This window comes from Scyliorhinus torazame, chromosome 5, assembly GCF_047496885.1.
Source record: "Scyliorhinus torazame isolate Kashiwa2021f chromosome 5, sScyTor2.1, whole genome shotgun sequence".
NCBI lineage: Eukaryota > Metazoa > Chordata > Chondrichthyes > Carcharhiniformes > Scyliorhinidae > Scyliorhinus > Scyliorhinus torazame.
The window spans coordinates 259720657-259745023 of NC_092711.1; the positions used below are offsets into that span (position 1 = coordinate 259720657).

Genomic DNA, 24367 nt, shown 5'->3' on the forward strand with positions numbered 1-24367 from the left:
CTGAAGGCTGGTATTCCGTGTTATTTGTACTTGAGCATTTGTCAATTGTTCGCCGAACAGCAAGAAGGGATTTAGAAAACTCTATGCAGTCTTTCCTCCAATACCACCAAATTGCAAATCATCTAGTCCTCCCTCGAGAGGATCCTTCCAAACCCTAAGGGAAAAACAACTTTATACAAAGCGCACGACTCATTTTAACAAATTCAAAATATCATAAAATATTTTGACTTGCAAATAGAACCAGTCAGTTAGCATTTTAAAATGGTTGTACACAATTTGTCTAACGAGCAGCATAAAAAAAGAAAATCACCAGGAACTATCAATATTAAAAATAAAACAAACAAAATTGGTGTCCATCATTGTTTTATTTGTCTACATAAAATAAACGACAGGTAACAATGAAAGGACAATATTCCTGGAAACTTTTCATGGGATTAAATTTGATGTGATTCTATTCAAACACCCAGTATACAAGCTCCATCCAAGTACTTTATCATCCATTTTCTTCTAACAATCACATAATAGTTTAATCATGACAGATAACAGCATGTGAAATAGCTGCAGCAAATTTAAATTTGGAAAAACATTTTAATCCCAATTAACATAAGGGCATGAATACTCAACATCTACAATGTCTACTTAGGTTTAAAGATGAAGACTGGTTAATCTAAGAGCTATATAAATACAACTTGCAGGAATGAAAGAATTTTAAAACTTTACTTCTTGAAAAACATTTTATTTTGACATTCCTTAGTTACTTGCAACCAAAGTCCTCTCCCTAGCTGAATGTGTGGGAAATCAGTTATCTCTGGATCACTGCCTAGACTGACAAACAGCATTGAAAAAAAAATCAGTCAGCTGAGTTTTGATCTCATGGCAGGACACTATGCTGCCCCTTCAAACAATTATATCTCAATGCCTAACGACCTCAGCCACAGGGTTGGTTTAGCACACTGGGCTAAATCGCTGGCTTTTAAAACAGATCAAGGCAGGTCAGCAGCACGGTTCAATTCCCGTACCAGCCTCCCCGAATAGGCGCTGGAATGTGGCGACTAGGGGCTTTTCACAGTAACTTCATTTGAAGCCTACTTGTGACAATAAGCGATTTTCATTTCATTTTTTTCACAGCAAACTCAAAATCACCACCATAACGCATCAGAATTGTGTTCACGATTACTACTGCTATATTGAATTCATCAAGAAAGCTTACCTTGTTTGGATGTGAATTCTATTTTCTAAATCTCAATAATAAACACAAATATAATCCACAATTATGCCCAAATTTACATATTTGATGCGGAATGGATGTGTTTTTCCACATTTTTGTCCTTGGTAAACAGTAAATTCCTTTGGATGATAGGGACATAACAAGTGATGAAGTTAGATTTGTTAAGTAATTTAATACTGCAAGGAGCTTTGGCCGAGCCACTTTCCAGGTTTGGCAAGACTGAAAAACTTCAAGAAGCACAGTTCTATTTCTTCACTCTGGGTCTGCTCTTCTTTAAGCTCTTTACAATTAACTAGCGACTCCTTCATATGTAGCCAAATCTTTAGTTAAATGAACTTCATCGGAGGAAATAAATTCTAATATGGACATAAGTCAACTCTGAACTTTTTTTTAAAAAAAGCACTTAAAACATCTCTTGGCGCGAGTGTGAATGTGGTTATGAAGCAGTGTGGGAATAAATGAGCTGTTTGTGTAGTTTAATTATTAAGAGGTAAATTTTGCTAAAATAATGCAACACCCTTTTTTAAAAAATGCCATGGTTTTCTTCCACTCCTGCCTTGAAACGGTGACTGTTATCAGAGTTTTGTTAAGTCAGCAGCTGCTGGAACCTTGCATCAAAACCATTCATCATTTATGAGCCTAGAAAGTCAATGTTGTCAAATCTTCCAGAAATGGGGAGCCTTAACTGAAACCACTTCATCCAAGAGGCACTACATAGTGGACCCAGAGTCTGAAACTTGAAATAATCCATTTCTCATCCCTAGCAAAGGGACAGTGCAATCAGTTGCTGCACTCAAGATGCAACCTTCACTGAAAAAGGCTGAGCACTAAGGACTAAACCTGGAACTTTCCTCATATTCAATAAGGTTCAGTACATCATGTGGTGCATTTACCATTGGGAAGCCCAAAGGTGTTTTTTTTCTAAAAGAAACACAAAGTGAGGGTATGGGTTATGTACAGATGAGGATCATTTCCATACACTGTAGTAATTAATCTTCACTGCAGATAACTGAACACTCTCTACTACTCCATTGTGCCAGTGGTCCCAGTGACTAGCAATCTCACCGCACTGAAACTTCTTTCATTGGCCACATTCTGCAAGCACAACGTCAGTGGTCCAATCGATTCTGTCCATACTCTATGATTATTGGTTTGCCCATCAGATTGTAGCCATTCACCATGTTCAGTGCTTCCATTGCCATCTCCACACCTAAAAAGAATGTGGTAACTAAAGATTAAGCTGAAAAAACACACTCAGGATATTTGGGAATTGTAGATTCCACATCCAACAGAAATAAAAATGTCACCATAGTCCTACCATTCAGTGGACGCACAATATTGGGAAAGCAGAGGGGTTCCTTTTCATGGGACACTGGCATCAGTTTTGGGACAGGGGGGACCTATACCGTTGGGATGGTCTCCACCTGAACCGAGCTGGGACCAGTGTTCTGGTGAAAAGAGTAAATAGGGTGGTCAATAGGACTTTAAACTAAAGATTGGGGGGGGAAGGGAACGTCAGGGAACCAAGAGGTGAAGTAATCAGCGGGGAGCGTAGCTGCTTAGGAATACAAAAAAACACGAACAGACAAAACTCAAGAGTGGTTACGATTGTCCCCATCCCACAAAATATGACATTGTATGGAAAGGCTCAGTAAACCAAGGTCCACCACACTAAGAAAACAAAAAGGGACGGTCAATAGAGAATTAAAGGTGCTATATTTAAATGCGTGCAGTGTACGGAACAAGGTAGATGAGCTTGTGGCCCAGATTGTGACTGGCAGGTATGATGTGGTAGGCATTACAGAGACATGGTTGCAGGGGGTTCAGGACTGGCATTTAAACATCCAGGGATTCACAACCTATCGAAAAGACAGGGAGGTGGGCAGAGGGGGCGGGGTTGCCTTGTTAATTAGGAATGAAATTAAATCAATAGCACTAAACGACATAGGGTCAGATGATGTGGAGTCTGTGTGGGTAGAGTTGAGGAACCACAAAGGCAAAAAAACCATAATGGGAGTTATGTACAGGCCTCCAAACAGTGGTCAGGACCAGGGGCACAAAATGCACCACGAAATAGAAAGTGCATGTCAGAAAGGCAAGGTCACAGTGATCATGGGGGACTTTAATATGCAGGTGGACTGGGTAAATAATACTGCCCGTGGACCCAAGGAAAGGAAATTAATTGAATGTTTACAGGAGGGCTTTTTGGAACAGCTTGTGATGGAGCCCACGAGGGAACAGGCCATTCTGGACTTAGTGTTATGTAATGAGCCAGACTTGATTAAAGATCTTAAAGTAAGGGAGCACTTAGGAGGCAGTGATCATAATATGGTAGAATTCAATCTCCAATTTGAAAGAAAGAAGGTAGAATCAGATGTAAAGGTGTTACAGTTAAATAAAGGTAACTACAGGGGCATGAGGGAGGAACTGACGAAAATCGACTGGGAGCAGAGCCTAGTGGGAAAGACAGTAGAACAGCAATGGCAGGAGTTTCTTGGAGTAATTGAGGACACAGTACAGAGGTTCATCCCAAAGAAAAGAAAGGTTATCAGAGGGGGGATTAGGCAGCCATGGCTGACAAAGGAAGTTAGGGAATGCATCAAAGCAAAAGAGAAAGCCTATAATGTGGCAAAGAGTAGTGGGAAGTCAGAAGATTGGGAAGGCTACAAAAACAAACAGAGGATAACAAAGAGAGAGATAAGGAAAGAGAGGATCAAATTTGAAGGTAGGCTAACCAGTAGCATTAGGAATGATAGTAAAAGTTTCTTTAAATACATTAAAAACAAACGGGAGGCAAAAGTTGACATTGGGCCGCTCCAAAATGACGCTGGTAATTTTGTGATGGGAGACAAGGAAATAGCTGAGGAACTAAATAAGTACTTTGCGTCAGTCTTCACAGTAGAAGACATGAGTAATAGCCCAACAATTCCGGAGAGTCAGGGGGCAGAGTTGAATATGGTAGCCATCACAAAGGAGAAAGTGCTAGAGAAACTAAGAGGTCTAAAAATTTATAAATCTCCGGGCCCAGATGGGCTACATCCTAGAGTTCTAAAGGAGATAGCTGAAGAAATAGTGGAGGTGTTAGTTATGATCTTTCAAAAGTCACTGGAGTCAGGGAAAGTCCCAGAGGATTGGAAAATCGCTGTTGTAACTCAAGAAGGGAACAAGGAAAAAGATGGAAAATTATAGGCCAATTAGCCTAACCTCGGTTGTTGGCAAGATTCTAGAATCCATTGTTAAGGATGAGATTTCTAAATTCTTGGAAGTGCAGGGTCGGATTAGGACAAGTCAGCATGGATTTAGTAAGGGGAGGTCGTGCCTGACAAACCTGTTAGAGTTCTTTGAAGAGATAACAAATAGGTTAGACCAAGGAGAGCCAATGAATGTTATCTATCTTGACTTCCAAAAGGCCTTTGATAAGGTGCCTCACGGGAGACTGCTGAGTAAAATAAGGGCCCATGGTATTCGAGGCAAGGTACTAACATGGATTGACGATTGGCTGTCAGGCAGAAGGCAGAGAGTTGGGATAAAAGGTTCTTTTTCGGAATGGCAACCGGTGACGAGTGGTGTCCCGCAGGATTCAGTGTTGGGGCCACAGCTGTTCTCTTTATATATTAACGATCTAGATGACGGGACTGAGGGCATTCTGGCTAAGTTTGCCAATGATACAAAGATAGGTGGAGGGGCAGGTAGTATGGAGGAGGTGGGGAGGCTGCAGAAAGATTTAGACAGTTTAGGAGAGTGGTCCAAGAAATGGCTGATGAAATTCAACGTGGGCAAGTGCGAGGTCTTGCACCTTGGAAAAAAGAATAGAGGCGTGGGCTATTTTCTAAACGGTGACAAAATTCATAATGCTGAAGTGCAAAGGGACTTGGGAGTCCTAGTCCAGGATTCTCTAAAGGTAAACTTGCAGGTTGAGTCCGTAATTAAGAAAGCAAATGCAATGTTGTCATTCATCTCAAGAGGCTTGGAATATAAAAGCAGGGATGTACTTCTGAAGCTTTATAAAGCATTAGTTAGGCCCCATTTAGAATACTGTGAGCAATTTTGGGCCCCACACCTCAGGAAGGACATACTGGCACTGGAGCGGGTCCAGCGGAGATTCACACGGATGATCCCAGGAATGGTAGGCCTAACATACGATGAACGTCTGAGGATCCTGGGATTATATTCATTGGAGTTTAGGAGGTTGAGGGGAGATCTAATAGAAACTTACAAGATAATGAATGGCTTTAGATAGGGTGGATGTAGGGAAGTTGTTTCCATTAGCAGGGGAGACTAGGACCTGGGGGCACAGCCTTAGAATAAAAGGGAGTCACTTTAGAACAGAGATGAGGAGAAATTTCTTCAGCCAGAGAGTGGTGGGTCTGTGGAATTCATTGCCACAGAGGGCGGTGGAGGCCGGGACGTTGAGTGTCTTTAAGACAGAAGTTGATAAATTCTTGATTTCTCGAGGAATTAAGGGCTATGGAGAGAGAGAGTGGGTAAATGGAGTTGAAATCAGCCATGATTGAATGGTGGAGTGGACTCGATGGGCCGAATGGCCTTACTTCCGCTCCTATGTCTTATGGTCTTATATCCACGTATAAAGACTGCAATATTATCGGTTTGTTTGGAACCTAAGATCCAATGCCTAAAAGCAATATGCAAAACCAAATATTACACTTATGTATGCACAACTGTTATGGATTTTTAAAAATATAAATTTAGAATAGCCAATTATTTTTCTTTTCAATTAAGGGGCAATTTAGTGTGGCCAACCCAGCTAACCAGCACATCTTTGGGTTGTGGGGCTGAAACCCACACAGACATGGGGAGAATGTGCAAACTCCACACAACAGACAGTGATCCAGGGCTGGGATGCGAACCTGTGTCCTCAGCGCCGCAATCCCAGTGCTAACCACTGCGCCGCATGCCGCCAGCTCAGTTAGGGAAACTAATGCAGGTGTTCATGTTGTTCAAGCTGGGTGCAAGATATTCTTATATGTAGCTAACCTTGCTTCACCAAACCCCACTGCAGCCTTGCAATGTTTTCTCTCCCTTTCCTGAAGAAACTGACTGTCATTTAGGTACAGTCCCACAGGTATATTCATGTATGAGCTGAGACAGTGAGTGTTGGCAGGCTACTTGACCCTGTAGAAAATCACAGCCAAGCCTCATCCAGGACTTCATGTCAACACATACAGAATCTCTAGTAAGAGTGACTGGATCACAGGAGTAAGAACTTCTATCTTAATTTCCTGCTCTCAGTCTAGGTGGTAGCCAGATATTGGTCTCAGCACAAACCAAAAATTGAGACTATGACTTAACACTACATAGGACAGTCCCTCTAAGTATTTGACTGGGGAGGGGGAGGAGTCTTTACACTGAAGGTATGGTTGATTAACATACTTTCTATTATATATGCAATTTAGAAAATACATTGTCCTCCTCTAGCATTTGAAACTCAATACAAAAAACTGCCTGAACTATCAATGGCACTTCAAAATTTACAATTATAAATGCAGTTTTTCATTAAGTGCAACCAATAACGGCCATGCAGTTCTGCTGTTAGCTGTATTTGTAAATATAAACAAGCTGATCCTTCATTCAAACAACAGAGGAAAATGGTTTACAATAGGCAATCAATCCAATATCACCTGTTTTATACCCCTGATTAAGAATGAAAGTTCCAGCCAATCTGCTTTCATCCCCTGGATTACTGATGGTTGAAACTGATTTTCTGAAACATATTTTCTCTCTTTCAGTCAAATAAACTCTTGGGAACCAGCTACCTAATCATGTGGCAATACATACTTGGGAAGGTGATGAATGCTTGTCCCTTCATTCGGCCTGTCAATAACCGGAAAAGGAGCTGAGGGCCATCTTTTTGTTGGAAAGAAACAAATAAGGAAAATAGATCCTCCAGCGTAGCTTTTGGATTTAGATTTTTCAAGTACAGAACCTGAGAGGAGGTGGTGAAAGGGAAGAAAAAGAGCACTGAAGTATATGCAACTGCAAATTTGAATCACACAGCAGCACGGTATCACATCACTTTACTACTGTCACATTTGCAAGTGATCGGAGTGAATTTTGTTACAATCCTCACAATCAGCAGTCACAATACAACTCCACTTTCCCATTAACAATAGTTTTCTCCAACTGAATTGAGATTGATCCCTGGCAGATACCAACTCAGCAAATATTAGGCATGTCAGCAGCAGGACTCTTTTGAATTAACTGGCCACAGTCCTGTGTGTGCCCATGCCATATTTGACACAGGAAAGTTAAATCTTATACTTGGTCCCCAAAATAAAAATAACCATTGCCCAGCAATCAGCAACATAATTTATATTGATGACAATTATTTTAAAAAGGATAAATACTGCTGGTTTATTTCAATTTTTTTGGTCACTGGACATTGGAGTTGGTTGTAGTACGTTTTGAACCATACTACAGGACATCAATGTGACCTCCCTTAAGGTTTCACTTCATCATGGATGTTAAATTCCTGAAAATAAGAACATTTTAATTCCTCATGGAAGTGACATTCATTAATAATACTTTTCTAGCTAATAAATAATATTTAATCATACCCTGCTTGGTTGTCCTGGTTTATAGTTTGAAAACCTGGGAATCATTCGGATTTCCTCCTGTGAAAGCTTGTTCTTCCAAATCTCTTCTTTGGGAACAGCTTCCACTTGCTGGGTAATTTTCTGAGGACCATGAGTGCCAGTGCTGGGTAGGGTTCGGATAGGAACATTTACGGAAAGCCCCTTGATGCTCTGATTTTCATATAGATTTGCAGCACAGATTTGCTGACTTTGTGGTTGAATAAAGAGACCAGTCATTTCCTTAAAGGTACTTTCTTCACTTGTTGCTGTGGAAGGTATTTCCAGAGAAGGTCCCGTTATGGGTTTTGGAGTGTCTCCCATTCCGACTGAATCATTTTTGAATTTTAGTAACATCATTTCTAATTGATTGATAGGGTCATTCTGGTCCTTTACAGACTTTTCATCTAAAGTGGAAACAAAACGAGTTATATTTACATACGGCAAAACCAGAGAAAAGCAGAACTAAATGATGTCAAAGAAGGTACTTGGATCAGGACGTTTTACCATTCCTTTGCCACCACCTCCCTATCCCCTTGGGGCTGAGATGTTTCGATCTATTCCTAGACACTCGAATATCCAAGAGTTCTAAAAGGGAAAAAAGCATATGGCCCGAGCCCAAGGATGATTCTCCCTCCCCTCAATACAGCTGAAACCCAAAGGAAACCTGAGAATCCAACTACTGTGGTGCCACATATAGGCAAAGCTTTCAACAAGAAATGGAATTTAATAAAACACCAGTAAAAGTAGATAGTTTCAATTCTTTGTACCACAGCTCATTTAGCACGTTGGTTGAGTGACTAAATAGCTTCTAATTACTTTGCTGCATTCAGGTGAAATTGACAGTGGCAAAGGAATATGTTCATAAAGATAAGTAAAAGTTTTTAATTTCTGCATGTATGTTAACACATTGAAGTTAATAAAAATACGTTATACTGCACTGGCAAACATGCATAATTCATAAATATATTTCTCCACTTTTGAAAATATGAATAGAGCCAAAATAACAACAATTGGATAAATCTAAAAGAATAAAATTCAAAACATTTTAAAAATCAGATGCTCAAAAGGGTGATAAATGTTCCAAATTTAAGTATGTTTGTGTTGTCAAAAACACTAGGGGAGTTCAAAATCTAGTCGGATGCTGGGTAAAGTCGAGTCAGACCACAAGAATGGTGGGTGAAATTCCCTTAACTTTTCTTATGGTTGAGTCAGGACCCACACAACTCAGCCAATGGAGTTTTTGCTTTAATATCAATTGCACACAATTGGACAGGGAATCTACAAGGAGCAGTATTCAATAGGACAGCAAAACAATAATGAGCTAGAAGATGGTGGTGAGGAGAGATGGTTGAAGGTGAGGAAGTCATCAGAAGCTAACACTATCTGGCCTGTTTGAGGAACAGCCAACCAGGCAATTCTTCCCACACCATTTTGCAAGCTATTTTGGCCATTAGTTTCAGTCCTTTACACCACTCCCCAATCAGGAGTTTGGCCAGTCAACCTGTTCCAAGGTCTCCGCCCAAGCCATTCTAAAACCAGCGGCTGAGAGTTACACCTGTGACTGACGCTCCAATTTGCTTTTCCTCCTGCTGGAGTCACGCCTCACCTCTGTTCACATCCTAACTGAGATAGGAGCATGCCATGAGGATATTGAAAACAAGCAACCAAATGATTTAGCGTCGCAGTGTACTGTGCTATAAAATGTGGGACACAGGTTCATGCCCTAAATTCCCAAGATGGTGGATTTCAAATCTGAATGCTGCTGTCGTGAAAGTAGAAACTAGAGAAGGAAGAAGAAATCAGAAGTCAGTTCTGCACACATCCAGTTATGGATTGAGTTTGGCAGAGCACTTGGATCAGATCTCCAGGCCGTGCTTTTAGCTGGGGCAGGTGCGCGATGTTGAGGAAATTTCAGGGAGCAAAAATTGGGAAAAAACAAGAAAACTTACAAACAAAAAATATAATTAACCGACAGCATTCAGACGATGACTGCCACAGGTCATACAGTACCATGTTCTGTGTCCACTACTCTGGAATTTGCCAGTTATTTGCCACAAATATTCTGCAAGGGTACAGAACAATAATATTACAAAGCAGAATCACAGAAACATACAAATTCATAGAACAGGTCTTTGTTAGTATTTTTTTTTTAAAGCATGGACAAGAAATCATTAATTTGACCACAAAACTGACTAGAGTCAAAGAACAACATTGACTGACTCAGCTTTCTGATCTCCAAACTGAAGCAAGGTATTCAAATTATCTGTGTAACTAAAGATGATACTGTTGGGTCTTTGTCTCGAGTGCCCCAAATCCCTGCTCTAGTGTATTCAGACACGAGTTAGCACACAAGATCTCCCACATGGCAAATTCCACACCTCACCCATATCATTAAGAAGCCAACCATTTCCTTCACTTCAAGGAAAATCAAATTACAAGGAAGTAATACTAGGCTATTCTTACTTATCTCCCTGAGCAGAAGCTTGGGAACAGGTTGCATCTTTCCTTTCTTGTCTAGGGAATGATTCAATGAAAGCAAGAGAGGGAGAAAAACTAAACATAGTTAACAACAGAAAGCTATACCTTGGTAATAAAGAGCTTTCAAAAAGGTATAACGGTCAGTTCCCTGGAACATGGCATTTTCAATCTCCATCTCCCTCCTGTTCAGCTGTTTACTTCCTGCAAACCTCTGCGGCAGTGACAGAAGTCGCTGTCGTTCTTCAATTTTCTCTTCAATGGCACGGAGTCTTTGTTGCACTGCTGCTGGATCTGCTCCCAGCCCTGAGAACTTTAAACACAAACTGAATTGGCTTTTGAAGTGTGGAGCCGGTCTCCAATCCTCTACTGTCAGTTTTCAATTTTTGTGCAACAGGGAGGCACAAAAAAGAAAGCAGGCCACAACAAGGATAAACCAAAAAGTTGTACTTATGTACTTTCTCATGATATGTTTGATAGCAGATTAACACTGTTGTGCACACTCTCAGTCAAGAATTGCACACAGAAAATTAAGAAACAAGAATGAAAAAGTAATCGATTAAATATTTAAAACTGAGCGATTACAACATACCAATGTTATTGTGCCTGTAGGTGGCTGTGACGCTAATACGTGGCCCTATGTTACTGCAACAGCACCACTATGATCACCCCCAACTTATCCCCTCCCCCACTGATTCAATCTAGAAGTAATTTTTAGTATTCCCTGTTTAAAAAATACTTATACTGATTATCTGTGTTGTTCCTTAACCTTTTTGAATTTATAACATCCCAAAAGCTAATGCACTCTCCAAATTACTGAGAAAATCTTTGTCATATGGATTATGCCCCAATATTACTAGCACAAATTGTTAAGGATCCAGTACTGGAGAGTGACACATTTTCAAAGTCCAAGATCACATTAATGTGAATCCCTCGGATAAGTACTGAAATGCTGTTATGCAGATAGTTTACTTTTAATGGTCTGTAGATGCTTCATATTTGGATGTGATTCCCAGTGTCCACCTTCCTTTTCAAATTGACATCATAAATTTTTATGATGTGTAGTTTTCTTGCATAGGCTTCCAAACATGACCATGACTATTCTCTTTGTTATCCACCAGCATTTGTAGCAAATCAAAGGCCACATCATCTCCCTAATCAGCTGTTTAACATTCCAACTTCCACACAATAAACCTGCAAAGTGGTTTGTATCTTCCAGATTTACAGTACTGAAGAAATGTTGAACAAATCACAAATTTGTCCATGGTTTCAGAGATACGGAAAATCTGTACTCCATAACATTAAGAATAAATATACAATAGGGTGATCTTAAATTCCTGAGACTGCTACGTACAAAATAGAACTAACCCTTTTAAATGGGCTAATACCATATATGGACATGCTACGTGCTTGGTTGCCAATATTGCATGCTGTTACTTAGCCCAGTATGAGTTTGCATAAATATTCCAATCTTACTTTACCTTGACCAGAGATTCCCTATCTCGCCAGAGTTGGATTTCCCTGTCAGTAAGTCCCAGTTCTCGCAGAGCAGCAATCTCCCCTTCTCCATCCTGCAGAGTTTGAAACTGTGACAGGCTCAGCACTCCTGCTGCCTGCTCCCCAAATGGCTTGTATAAAGCACTCGGGGCAAAGCATTTCTTCTTAGCAATGCATCTGTCAAAAGAGAAACTTCAGTTAAGGAAAAACAACAATAAGTCAACACATAGAGCAACTGAGAACTCAAGGAATCGCAGTTATAGGACCTTACCCTCCTCCCCAGTATCACAGCTTCCAATTTTAAGCCAACTCTATTCACTCCATGTGATAGCAAAAAACAGCCGAAGGCACTTAATACTTAAAAGGCTATGGCCCAACAATATTCCTGCAACAGTACTGAAGATTTGTGCTCCAGAACATGCCATGCCATGCCCCTAGCCAGGTATAGCTACAACACTGGCATCTACCCATAAATGTGGAAAATTGCCCAGGTGTGTCATATAAACAAAGAGCTGGATAAATTCTACCCAGCCATTTACCATCCCATCAGCCAATTCTCGATCAGTAAAGCAATGGGAGAGATCATCAACAGTGCATCGAAGCAGCACTTGCTTAGCAATAACTTGCTCACTGACGTTCAGTTTGGGTTCCACCAGGTTCACTCAGTTCCTGACCTGATTACAGCCTTGGTTCAAAAGAGCTGAACTCGAGGTGAGCCCTAACAAAACGAGTCAATGGGAATCATGGGGAAAATTCTCTGCTGGTTGGAGTCATACCTGGCACAAAGCAAGATGGTTGTGGTTGTTGAAGGTCAGTCATCTTAGTTCCAGGACATCACTGCAGGAGTTCCTTAGAGTAATGTCCGAGGCCCAACCATTTTCAGTTGCTTCAACAATGACCTTCCTTCCATCACAAGGTCAGAAGTGGGGATGTGGCTGATGATTGTACAATGTTCAACACCATTTGCGACTTCGCAGGTTCTGAAGTAGTCCATGTCGATATACAGCAAAACCAGGACAATATGCTGGCTTGGGCTGACAAGTGGCAAGGAGTATTCACACCACACAAGGCCCTGACCATATCCAACAAGGCAGGATCTATCCATCGCCAATTGACACTCAATGGCATTACCATTGCCTCATCCCCACTATTAACATCCTGGGGGTTACCATTGACCAGAAACTGAACTGGACCAGTCATATAAATACTGTGGCTAGAAGAGAGTCAGAGGCTAGGAATCCTGTGTCAAGTAACTCTCCTCCTGATATCCTTAAAACCTGTCTGCAATTCACAAGGCACAAGTCAGGAGTGTGATGGAATGCCTAGATGAGTGTCCCTCCAACAACACTCAAGAAGCTTAACACCATCCAGGATAAAGAGGCTTGATTGACTGGCACCCTATCCACAAACATTCACTCCCTGCACCACCAAAGCATAGTGGCAGCAGTATGTACCATCTACAAGATGCATTATAGTAACTCACCAAGGCTCCTTAGACCTTCCAAAACCATGACTACTACCATCTAGGACAAGGACAGCAGGCACATGGGAACACCACCACCTGCACATACCCCCTCCAAGCCACTCACCATCCTGACTTTGAAATATATCATTCTTTCATTGGATCAAAATCCTTCAACTCCTTCCCTAACAGCACTATGGGTGTACCGACACCATATGGACTGCAGTGGTTCAAGAAGGCAACTCACCACCACCTTATCAAAGGCAATTAGGAATGGGCAATAAATGCTGGCCTCGCCAGCGAAGCTGACATCCCTTTAATGAATTTTCTCATCTCAGGCCCAGTTCTTTTTCTTCTGAAGTAAATGTTGGTGCTCATCAAATAATGTTGAGCCTCATAACAATTGACCCGAATTCATACCTGTTCCTGAGCTTGAAGCTGCTTCGATCAACTCAAACTAATGTCAATGGAATGGAAAGTGTTGGTGAGATGCTCTGTTCACCGAATGTCAACATTTTTACCGGAGGTGGGTGTTTGATATGCTCACACTTCGTGAGCCAATACTCATTCAGCTTCATCAAAACAAGTGTGAAGTAATCTTATGATCATTCTCTTTCACTGATTACTTTTCAGCAACCTCAGGGTTTCTGTGCGAAACTGAACAGCAACATCCAAATCTGAAACAACTGAGCTCATGTGTCATAAATGCTCACTTTTTCAGTATGCATCTCCAGCAATATTGAGCAGCAAAAAACTGGACATACAATAAAATGAGGGACAAAGACCTCAGGGAGATATCAATGATAATGAATGAATAAATGGTTCAAGCATCACAGGCACTACCATTCAGAATTATTTGATGCAGATTTTTGGGCAAGACTTAAAAAATAGAGATAAAAACTAAAATAAAAACAAGCATCATTGGGAATCCAAAATTAAACAAAAAAATGCTAGAAATCACAAGCAATTCCATCAGTACGGTTTCCTCAAGAAACATTAACATATCTTCTCTCCAGATGCTGACGGACCTGGATATTTCCAGCATTTTCCTACTTTTATTTCAGAATTTTATTACAAAAATGTACACAATCATTAATAATTTCTTACTTCATGCCATTCATGCAGAAGTTATTCCACTAAAATCTTAGTATACTCACTCTTCAAGTGTTACTGTTGTGTCCAGCTGGTGCTTCAAGAGGTTTTGTAACTGCCTCTCTCCTTCAGTTTCCAGCTCCTCTGGTTCAACATCGTCATCGCCACAAATACGACTGTTAACCCTAAACGATGATGAACAAAGAAAGGGGTACTGCTCACATTACACCAGAATAAAATACCACAAAGTCACATCTAATATTTTGTAATTCGACACAGGCTTATAACCATGACAACCTAAACAGCAAGTTCCTCATGTCTGCTATGATATTAGGAAGGTAAAGTTAAAAACCACATTACATACTTCTGCTGATGAAAATTAACAAAAAGGTTTAATTAATTTTTTCCATTTATAGCAGAACAATATTTTCTGTTTAAAAATAGACTTGTATGTCACGAACAAGAGATGCTAAATCTACTCCCACTTCAATTTGTGAGACTGACATTAATTAACTTGTGATTTTTCCATTCTTAACATGAATAGTCTAATCATCTCAGTGTCTAAAATAGATCATTTGAATTTTGAGTTTAGGTTCAAATATAAGTTTGGTTCGGAGTTAATACTACTATAACAGCAGCACGGTAGCACAGTGGTTAGTTTCACAGTTGCTTCACAGCTCCAGGGTCCCAGGTTCGATTCCCAGCTTGGTCTGCGTGGAGTCTGCACGTTCTCCCCATGTCTGAGTGGGTTTCCTCCGGGTGCGCCGGTTTCTTCCCACAGTCCAAAGATGTGCAGGGTAGGTGGATTGGCCATGATAAAATTGCCCTTGGTTTCCAAAAAAGATTAGGTTGGGTTACGTGGATGGGGTGGAGGCGTGGGCTTGACTGGGGTGCTCTTTCCAAGGGCTGGTGCAGACTCAATGGGCCAAGTGACCTCCTTCTGCACGGTAAATTCTATGAACAGAGTATCGTTGCACAGTTTGCTTCAGTATTGCTTATTTAAAAAGGCAGGCATTTGGAAGAAATCAGTTTAATGGGCACCACCTCTGCATTAAATTATTTGATTTGTGAGTTTTGCAAACACAAAATTACACATATTTAGCACATCATTTTCTGCATGATTATAACCATGGTGTAAATAATACTGTGTGCATCAACGCCCAGCAGAAACAGCATTGAAAGGAAAATCACGCATGGCAGTTTTTCCTCTCTCCCGCTGAATAAGCTACCTGGCCCTTGAGGCAGGCAAGTGAATGCTAAACTCTCAAATAGTGATACCAGAATAGGTCCACAAGATGAGCAATATTTACTTTGGATATTCAATCATAAAAATGAAAACAAAACAAGTATCAATAATTAACTTGGTCATAGGTTTCTTTGCTTTTACTCTCAATAATTCGGTCTCTGCAGTATTCCTGCGAACCATTAAGCATTAAAACTGTGGTAGTCTACGAATCAATATCAACAGTATTGTAGATATTATCTTCCTCTTTTCCAAGAGCAAACCTATTACCAGAAGAGCAGCACCATTAACAGAACTAAAAAAACAGGTTTTACTAGAGTGATCCTTCCCTATCAATCGAGCAAAGGTTTTTTTCCAACCACATTAGTAATTTGTCCCAATCTGCTTTTTCTTCTATGGTCATTGATTCATACAGGGGTATAGCACGACAGGCAACTAGTCTTCAGCTATTCATAATCTTCTCCTTCCAAAAGCAGACTGCACAAAAGTACTCACATTCTAAACTTCTTAAACTATATACGCAAGTTACTAAACATAGAGCACATGAGAGCGAAGTCAATCCCGTCCTCACCAAGTATCCATACAATAAACACATGCCCAGCAGGGATCACTGTAGAAATCAGGAGTCAGAGCCCTGGTTGATATTTGTCTCCCTCGTCCAGAGGTACAGAGGCTTACTGTAGCATTCTTAACAGCCCAAGTCCCTGGGACTTTTATTCCCTATAAAATGTAATGGGTGGCATTTTCCACTCCTACCAGTGGCAGGAATCGTGGTGGGTGGCGGCACGAATTTGGCATTAAGGAAGAAGTCAGTTTCCCGCTGGTGGGAAATTAGTTTGGAATTTTGTTCTCCCAACGTAGATAGCAAATTAAAGGTCGGTGAAGTTTCCCACTGATCCATGTCAGAAACCTCATTTGTATCTCGTGATTGCTCATTAAAAGGCCAACTTACCGGAATTACGTTCCCCCTCTAAATTAAGCATCCTACCAGTAGATTATTAGAACATGCTGTTTTCCGACTGTATATTAGGTGGTTTGCACTTGGCGAGCTTTTCATCAAGGACTTTGAGATACATAGATACTATTTTCACCTTTAAGAGCATTGCTGCAGGATTCTGGCTGCTTGTTTCACAAGCTGTTGCAAGGCTGGGTACAGGAGGCAATACCAGACGAGAAGGGGAAGACAGAAACAGGACTGAAGGGGGATGGTGGTCAGAGTGGAGCACTGGAAAAAGGCCTGGTCATGAGTTATAAGACTGGCCAAGGAGGAATCGGAGACTGTCCTGGCGCTGAGGCCACGCTGTCAGGGTCGTATTGAACAGACTGTCCTGGGGCTGTGGGGGCCAAATTAGAGTTCTGCGTGGCACGCAGGTCTTAGTCCCAGTCTTGGGTTGGGGGAAGGTCTCTCTGGACAGTGATGGTTATGCACAGCATGATGTGCAAGGCATGGTTAGTCACCGAAGGAATTTGGTCCAGATGGTTAGAGACATGGTACTGATCCAGATAGCACAGTCATGGTCAGGGGAGGCATCTACATCGTGTATGTGGGTAGCTGAAAATTTATGGGTGTTTTGGGATGGTCTCATGGTGGGGGGGGTTCCCAGAAGGCCAGGGTTCCATGAGGCCTTGAGAAGGTGAGGGGCCAGATCTACGAAGAGTATTACCATTCAGGAAGGTGGACAGGAGCATCAACATGAACAATAATGGGGTCAAGGGTAACAGGGCAGTTGGATATTGACAGGAGGAATGGGAATTAAGATGAGGTGGCTATAGAAGAGGATGGGAGGAACTTGGTGGATGATAGGGGGTTGGAAGCTGGTTGCAGTCAGGAACATAATCAAAGGGTAGCATGGTGGCGCAATGGTTAGCATTGCTGTCTCACGGCGCCGAGATCCCGGCTTTGGGTCACTGTCCGTGTAGAGTTTGCACATTCTCCCAGTGTTTGCATGATTTTCGTCCACACAATCCAAAGATGTGCAGGGTAGGTGGATTGGCCACACTAAATTGCCCCTTAATTGGGAAAAAATGAATTGGATACTCTTAAAAAAAAAAAAAAAATTATTTTTTAAAAGGAACGTAATCAGCACCATGTCCGCCTTCAGTGATCAGTGACACACTTGAAAAAGTGAGCTTGAAAAAAAAACGATGAGAGTGGTCTCAAGGCGTGTCAGATGAGTTGTGTACAACTATTTTGGCCTGATTCAAGGGGCACCCTATAACTGTCATGCTCACACCATGGAGAATATGGCTCCGTTGAGTTCTGGACTCAAGGGTCTCATGCACAATGACTGAGCTTGGCTCATTTTCTAGAGACCATAAGATAATGGCCCATTGAGTCTGCTCTGCCATTCGATCATGGTGCGTATTCAGTTTACAATCCATTAAGTTTAGGTGCTGTGCTGCATTTTGGCATCTGAACCTTACAAAGGCATGGCAGAATGGACGCAGGATCAATGAATCAAGGGTGATGTCTGCTGACAGAGGCAGGACAGGCCCTACAAGCCTCCAGTGCACAGGTCATGGCATTTAAGTCATCATGCTTGCAGTCAGGACAATAGTGCAACGACTGAGTATCCATAGTAGTTGTAAAGGCCACTGAAGGACAACCAACACAAAGCTGACTGTGGATCCCAGGACTTGGCTCTTTCGACTCGAAAGAACGCTCTAATTTAAAATGCGCATTCACATCGGAGGAGAAAGATCAGCCACCAGCATACCATCCTGCAAAGGATTGCCTTGATATGCCATGTGCGGACAAAGGGAAAGTCAAGCACTGGAGAATGCATAGCTGCCTTGTATATGGAGGAAGACAAATCAACAAGAACTAATATTGATTGCTCAATTGTATAACTGTATCAATTCACAAAAAACAGGCTCCCAGGCTGCCTTCTTGATAGCTTTGATGTGAATGAGAAGAAGGGTAATTTGGCACAGCTAGGGAACACCATGGCTCTGGGGAAGAAGACCCAGATGCTGACGAGAAGGGATCAAATCCAAAGACACTTTACACACCAAGGGGCTACAGTAGATGCAGCTCATACATGGTGACGCCTTTGCTGGTCTACAAATGTGGTAAGTCATATTTGCCACACTCTTATGAGGATCACTTGCCGCAACGACTGGCAGGGCATCCATTGCTGGCTTTTCTTAAGGTTACCATCACACTCAAACTTTTTTCCCTCCAGATCGTTCCAGGATGCCACTGTGGTCCTTTGCGAAATCTCAAGATGCGTAAGGGTGGTGTCTAATGCCCTTTTCATTAAAGCTGGTCATTACGTACAGTTCTGCATGGACGAAGCAAGCTGTGGGATTCATGGCGATCTAGGGGTGCCCGCAATTGCACAGTGCCATCGAACAGGACACATATGGCCTTGAGAGCTCCCTGGCAGCAGCCTCTGAGATTCATTAATGGAAGTATTGCCACTCTCCAGTTTATCTGTGATCATAGAGAAATCATGCATGTCTATGCTATATCCCCACAGAACTCTCATACCTCTCACAGATGCTACAGATCTTTGAGGGCCCTTAGTGCACACAGATTTGGCTTCTTGGTGATAAGGGAATCCCCGAAGGATGTGGTTAATGACACACGTTCAACATCCACTGGTTGCATCGGAGGAGAGATACAATGCTGCATGTTCAGCCACAAGGTCCTAAACAGAGCAACTATTGGCCTTAGTAGATGTGTTTCAATGTTTTGACTGATGAAGTGGGAGTCTCCAATACTCACCATAGAGGATGTCCCACATCATTGTTTGCTACACCCTGCACAACCTAGCATTGCAAAAGGTTGAATGTTTTGCCAAAGAAAGACATGGAGGAGCTACACATCTCGGACGAGGAGGAAGAAGTTAAAGGTAAAATTAAGAGGGCAAGGATTCAGACGAGCCACATGAGGACGCCATTGTATGGGCATGACACAGAAGACATGTTTGTGACAAACTCACAGCTACAAGATTCCAGGAAGAAAAAGGTGAAGATAAGCTGATAGGAGTGCAGTTCCCCTCATACTTCAATGCAGCATAAACTGTCATCTTCAACATTGCACAGAAGGTCAATCTCAAAATAATAAGCTTAACAATTAAGACATCCTTGGAGAGCATAGTAGCCAAGGGAGCTTGTGGTTGCTGTATAATGAGACAACCACTCCATTAGCACTTATCCTTAAGCAACTGCCACATAATGCAGCCCTTTCAACCAGGGCGTGAAAACGTCAGTGGTCATGGTAGCCTTCAAAAGGCATAAACACCATTGCACATATCGATACGCTCATGTCAGTGTAACAGCAGCATAGTAAGGTGGCTCATCCGTCAATGGTTATCACTTGACCATCAATGGTTATCACTTGGCCATCTGAAGACAGAGCTACACCTGGACAGCACCATATCTCCAACAACAGCTCTCGTGTATGATTAATGCAGAGGCCACATCTTGATACTGGGCCCCAGGCGGCCATCAGACATCGAGACGCTATGATAATAATAATCTTTATTATTGTCACAAGTAAGCTAACATTTACACTGCAATGAAGTTACTGTGAAAATCCCCTGTCAGGGGATCTGTCAAACGACAGCATGGACAGAAATCTAATGTGGTGAATGTATTCACCTATTGCATGCATGATACTGTAACCTATGACCTGGAGGTGGTAATATGAACTGCTTCCAGGTACTGTAACCCCGGTGGCCGGGGCCATATATAGACCGGCCGCCTGTGGGGGGCATTCATCTGTACAACCGACTCTGGCTAGGCAAGTTCATGACTAATAAAGCCTAATGTTCACTCGCTCTCTCTGCCTCTCGGTGAATTGAAGGTATATCAATTTATCAGTCATAGACAGCACTATGGACGCCGCTCTAAAGCCAGACAGGCTCGAACTCGACGCCCGCGCGTCGGAAGCCAAGGAGATATTCGAACATTGGCTTCGATGCTTCAAGGCCTACCTCGACTCCTCCACAACGCCTCCCACAGAGACCCTCAAGCTGCGACTCCTCCATGCTCGGGTGAGCCATCGAATCTCAGTAAAGATTGAGAAAGCGGCCACGTACGAGGTGGCGGTCGCAACCCTCAAGGCACACTTTGTGAAGCCCGTAAATGAGGTGTTCGCCACACACCTCCTCCTACTCGCCGTCAACGTGCCGGAGAATCGCTGGACAAGTATCTGGAAACCCTGACTCTACTCGCAAGGAACTGCAGCTATCGAGATATGACGGCGGAGGAACACATGAACTCACAGATCCGGGACACCAACGTGGCGGAGGTCCGCTTGAACTACATCAGGCAGCACCTATTGGAAAACGGGACCTCCGACCTGTGGGACACAGTAAAGCTAGCTACCTCGCTAAAGTTGGCCTACCAGAACCCAAGTGCGTTCCCCGCGGGCCTAGCGAACCCCTTGTGGACACCCTCGTCGCGGCCCCCGTTGCACCAGACTACGTCACAGGCCTGCGCCGCGCGGCTGCCAGCCCAGCCCAGGGACTGCAGTGCTACTTCTGCGTCCAGGGCCAACACCCCCGGCAGCGTTGCCCAGCCCGCACAGCAACGTGCAGGCACTGTGGGAAAAAGGGGCACTTCGTTAAGAGTCTGTCTGGGCCGACCCAAGGCTCAGAATTCGAAAAAGCACCAGGCCCGAACCATGGACTCGCAGCCCCACAGACCCCACAATGTGGCTGCGTGCCTGCCCGGAATGCCCCTGTCAGATGCGTCATCAGCATCATGCGACTCGTGGGGGCCGCCATCTTGGTCGCCGGCCCCAACACCGACCAACACGTGCGACCGATGGGGGCGGCCATCTTAGTCGCCATCTTCGCCCCAGCCCGACACGTGCGACTCATGAGGGCCGCCATCTTGTGATTCCACCGACCACACAGGCTACCCACAGCTGGGCGCAGTCACTCTCGACCAGTCGCAGCCGAAACAGCTGAAGAACTCCATGGTGGTCGTCCGGGTCAACGGGCACGAGATCCCCTGTCTTTTCGATTCCGGGAGCACGGAGAGCTTTGTCCACCCCGACACGGTAAAGCGCTGCTCTCTCCACACCTACCCAGCATCCCAAACAATCTCCCTAGTCTCCGGGTCCCATTCGGTTCAGATCCGGGGATACTGTATCGCCAATCTCGTGATGCAGGGTGCAGAGTACACTCGTTTTAAGCTCTACGTCCTCCCCCACCTCTGCACCCCCTACTGCTCAGATTGGACTTTCAATGTAATCACCGAAGCCTGACCTTACAGTTCGGCGGACTCTTGCCCCCCTCACGGTGTGCAGCCTCGCGACCCTCAAGGTTTGCCCCCCCCTTCACTCTTTGCGGACCTCACTCCTGACTGTAAGCCCATCACCACCAGGAGCAGGCGGTACAGTTCGCTAGACATGACGTTTATCAAGTCGGAGGTCCAGCGACTGTTGAGTGAAGGGATCATCGATGCCAGCAACAGCCCCTGGAGTGCGCAAGTGGTGGTCGTCCAGACAGGGGGAAAGAATCAGATGGTTGTGGACTACAGCCAATTAACCGGTTCACGCAACTGGATGCGTACCCCCTACCCCGTATAGCGGAGATGATCAACCAGATCGCGCAGTACCGTGTGTTCTAACGGTCGATCTGAAGTCGGCCTACCACCAGCTCCCGATCCGCCCGGAAGAGCGCCACGACACTGCCTTTGAAGCAGCTGGCCGACTCTTCCACTTCCTCAGAGTCCCCTTCAGCGTCACTAAAAGGGTCTCGGTCTTTCAGAGAACGATGGACCGAATGGTGGATCAGTACAGTTTGCGGGCTACATACCCGTACTTGGACAATGTGACCATCTGCGGCCATGATCAGCAGGACCATGGCGCCAACCTTCAGAGGTTCCTCCAGGCCGCCCAATCCCTCAAACATACATACAACAAAGAAAAGTGCGTCTTCCGCACTACCCGACTGGCCATCCTCGGCTACGTCGTGGAGAACGGAGTCCTAGGGCCCGACCCCGACCGTATGCGCCCCCTCACAGAACTCCCCCCTCTCCACAGCTTCATGGCCCTAAAACGATGCCTGGGATTGTTCTCATACTACGCCCAGTGGGTCCCCAACTATGTGGACAAAGCCCGCCCACTTATTCAAACCACCAGTTTTCCCCTGACGGATGAGGCCCGCTCGGCCTTCAGCAGCATCAAGGCCGACATCACCAAGGCCGCAATGCACGTGGTGGGCGTGTCCATCCCCTTTCAGGTAGAGAGTGATGCGTCAGAAGTCGCACTGGCCGCCACACTCAACCTTCTTCTCTAGGACCCTCCACTCTTCCGAAATTCGACACCCCTCGGTCGAGAAGGAAGCACAAGCCATAGTGGAAGCCATGCGGCACTGGAGGCACTACCTAGCCAGTAGGAGGTTCACCCTCGTCACCGACCAGCGGTCGGTCGCCTTCATGTTTGACAACGCACAACGGGGCAAAATAAAAAATGGCAAAATCTTGAGATGGAGGATCGAACTCTCCACCTACAATTACGATATCAAATATCATCCTGGGAAGCACAACGAGCCCCCAGATGCCCTGTCCCGCGGCACATGCGCCAGATGACCGACTTTGGGCTATCCACAATGACCTCTGTCACCCAGGGGTCACCCGGCTTACCGACTTCATTAAGGCCCGCAATCTGCCCTTCTCCACCGAGGAGGTCAAGGCAATGACCAGGGACTGCCAAGTCTGCGCGGAGTGCAAACCGCACTTCTACCGGCCAGACAAGGCCCGCCTGGTAAAGGCCTCCCGGCCCTTTGAGCACCTAAGCATTGACTTCAAAGGGCCCGTCCCCTCCACCAATCGTAATATATACTTCCTCACCGTCATCGATGAGTACTTCTCTACTATGGCTTGTGCTTCCTTCTCGACCGAGGGGTGTCGGATTTCGGAAGCGTCGAGGGTCCTAGAGAAGAATGCTTCCCCTTCGCTGTCTCCTGCCCCTACATGACCTCAGCCACTGTAGTAAAGGCACTGCACAGCATCTTCACACTGTTCGGTTTCCCTGCCTACGTCCACAGTGACCGGGACACATCGTTCATGAGCGATGAGCTTCGTCAGTACCTGCTCAGCAAAGGCATCGCCTCGAGCAGGACTGCGAGCTATAACCCGCAGGTGGAGAGGTAGAACGCGACAGTATGGAAGGCCGTTCTTCTGGCCCCAGGTCTAGAAGTCTCCCGATCCCTCGCTGGCAGGTCCTCCCTGATGTCCTCCACTCCATCTGATCACTCCTCTGCACAGCCACGTACGAGACCCCTCACGATCGTTTGTTTATCTTCCCCAGGAAGCCCATCTCCGGGGTCTCACTTCCATCTTGGCTGACAACTCCGGGACCAGTCCTTCTTCGGAGGCACATGAGGAGCCATAAGACCGACCCCCTGGTCGAAAGGATCCAGCTGCTCCACGCCAACCCCCAGTACACCTACATCGCACACCAGGACGGACGGCAAGATAGTCTCCCTACGGGACCTGGCACCAGCTGGTTCCACTACCAACGCGCCCCCCTCCCCGCTGCCACCCCCAGCGCCCTGTACGCTCCCCTGGGTCTCCTGTATTGTCCCGCACCGACACTGCCGCCTCCCATAACCCCCCTGCCTACCCCCACATCCCAACCGTCTCCGAAACGCCGGACTGAGGCTCAAGCTCCAGACACAACTCCCCTGGAGTCACCACCTGCAACAACCGTGCCCGCCGCACCGCCAGAGCTGAGGAAGTCGAAGAGAACGATCTGGCCTCCAGATAGACTGAATATGTAATGACCCCAAGTCACCCCCGCTGGACTTGATTTT

General features: G+C 44.4%; 1 protein-coding gene across 3 annotated transcripts in view; it reads right to left on the bottom strand.

Moving 5' to 3' along the window:
• Window positions 1-346: 346 nt before the first annotated feature.
• The window catches only part of rbm41 (RNA binding motif protein 41), a 62572-nt gene continuing 38551 nt past the window's right edge, over window positions 347-24367 (bottom strand). For all 3 annotated transcript variants that reach the window (XM_072505433.1, XM_072505434.1, XM_072505432.1), the window contains exons 2-7: window positions 14413-14532; window positions 11778-11970; window positions 10405-10609; window positions 7804-8225; window positions 7025-7172; window positions 347-2438 (exon numbers count right to left, since the gene is read on the bottom strand). In XM_072505433.1, coding sequence (XP_072361534.1) covers window positions 2338-2438; window positions 7025-7172; window positions 7804-8225; window positions 10405-10609; window positions 11778-11970; window positions 14413-14532 — 1189 coding nt within the window. In that variant the 3' untranslated portion in view covers window positions 347-2337. The remainder of the gene's footprint in view (window positions 2439-7024; window positions 7173-7803; window positions 8226-10404; window positions 10610-11777; window positions 11971-14412; window positions 14533-24367) is intronic.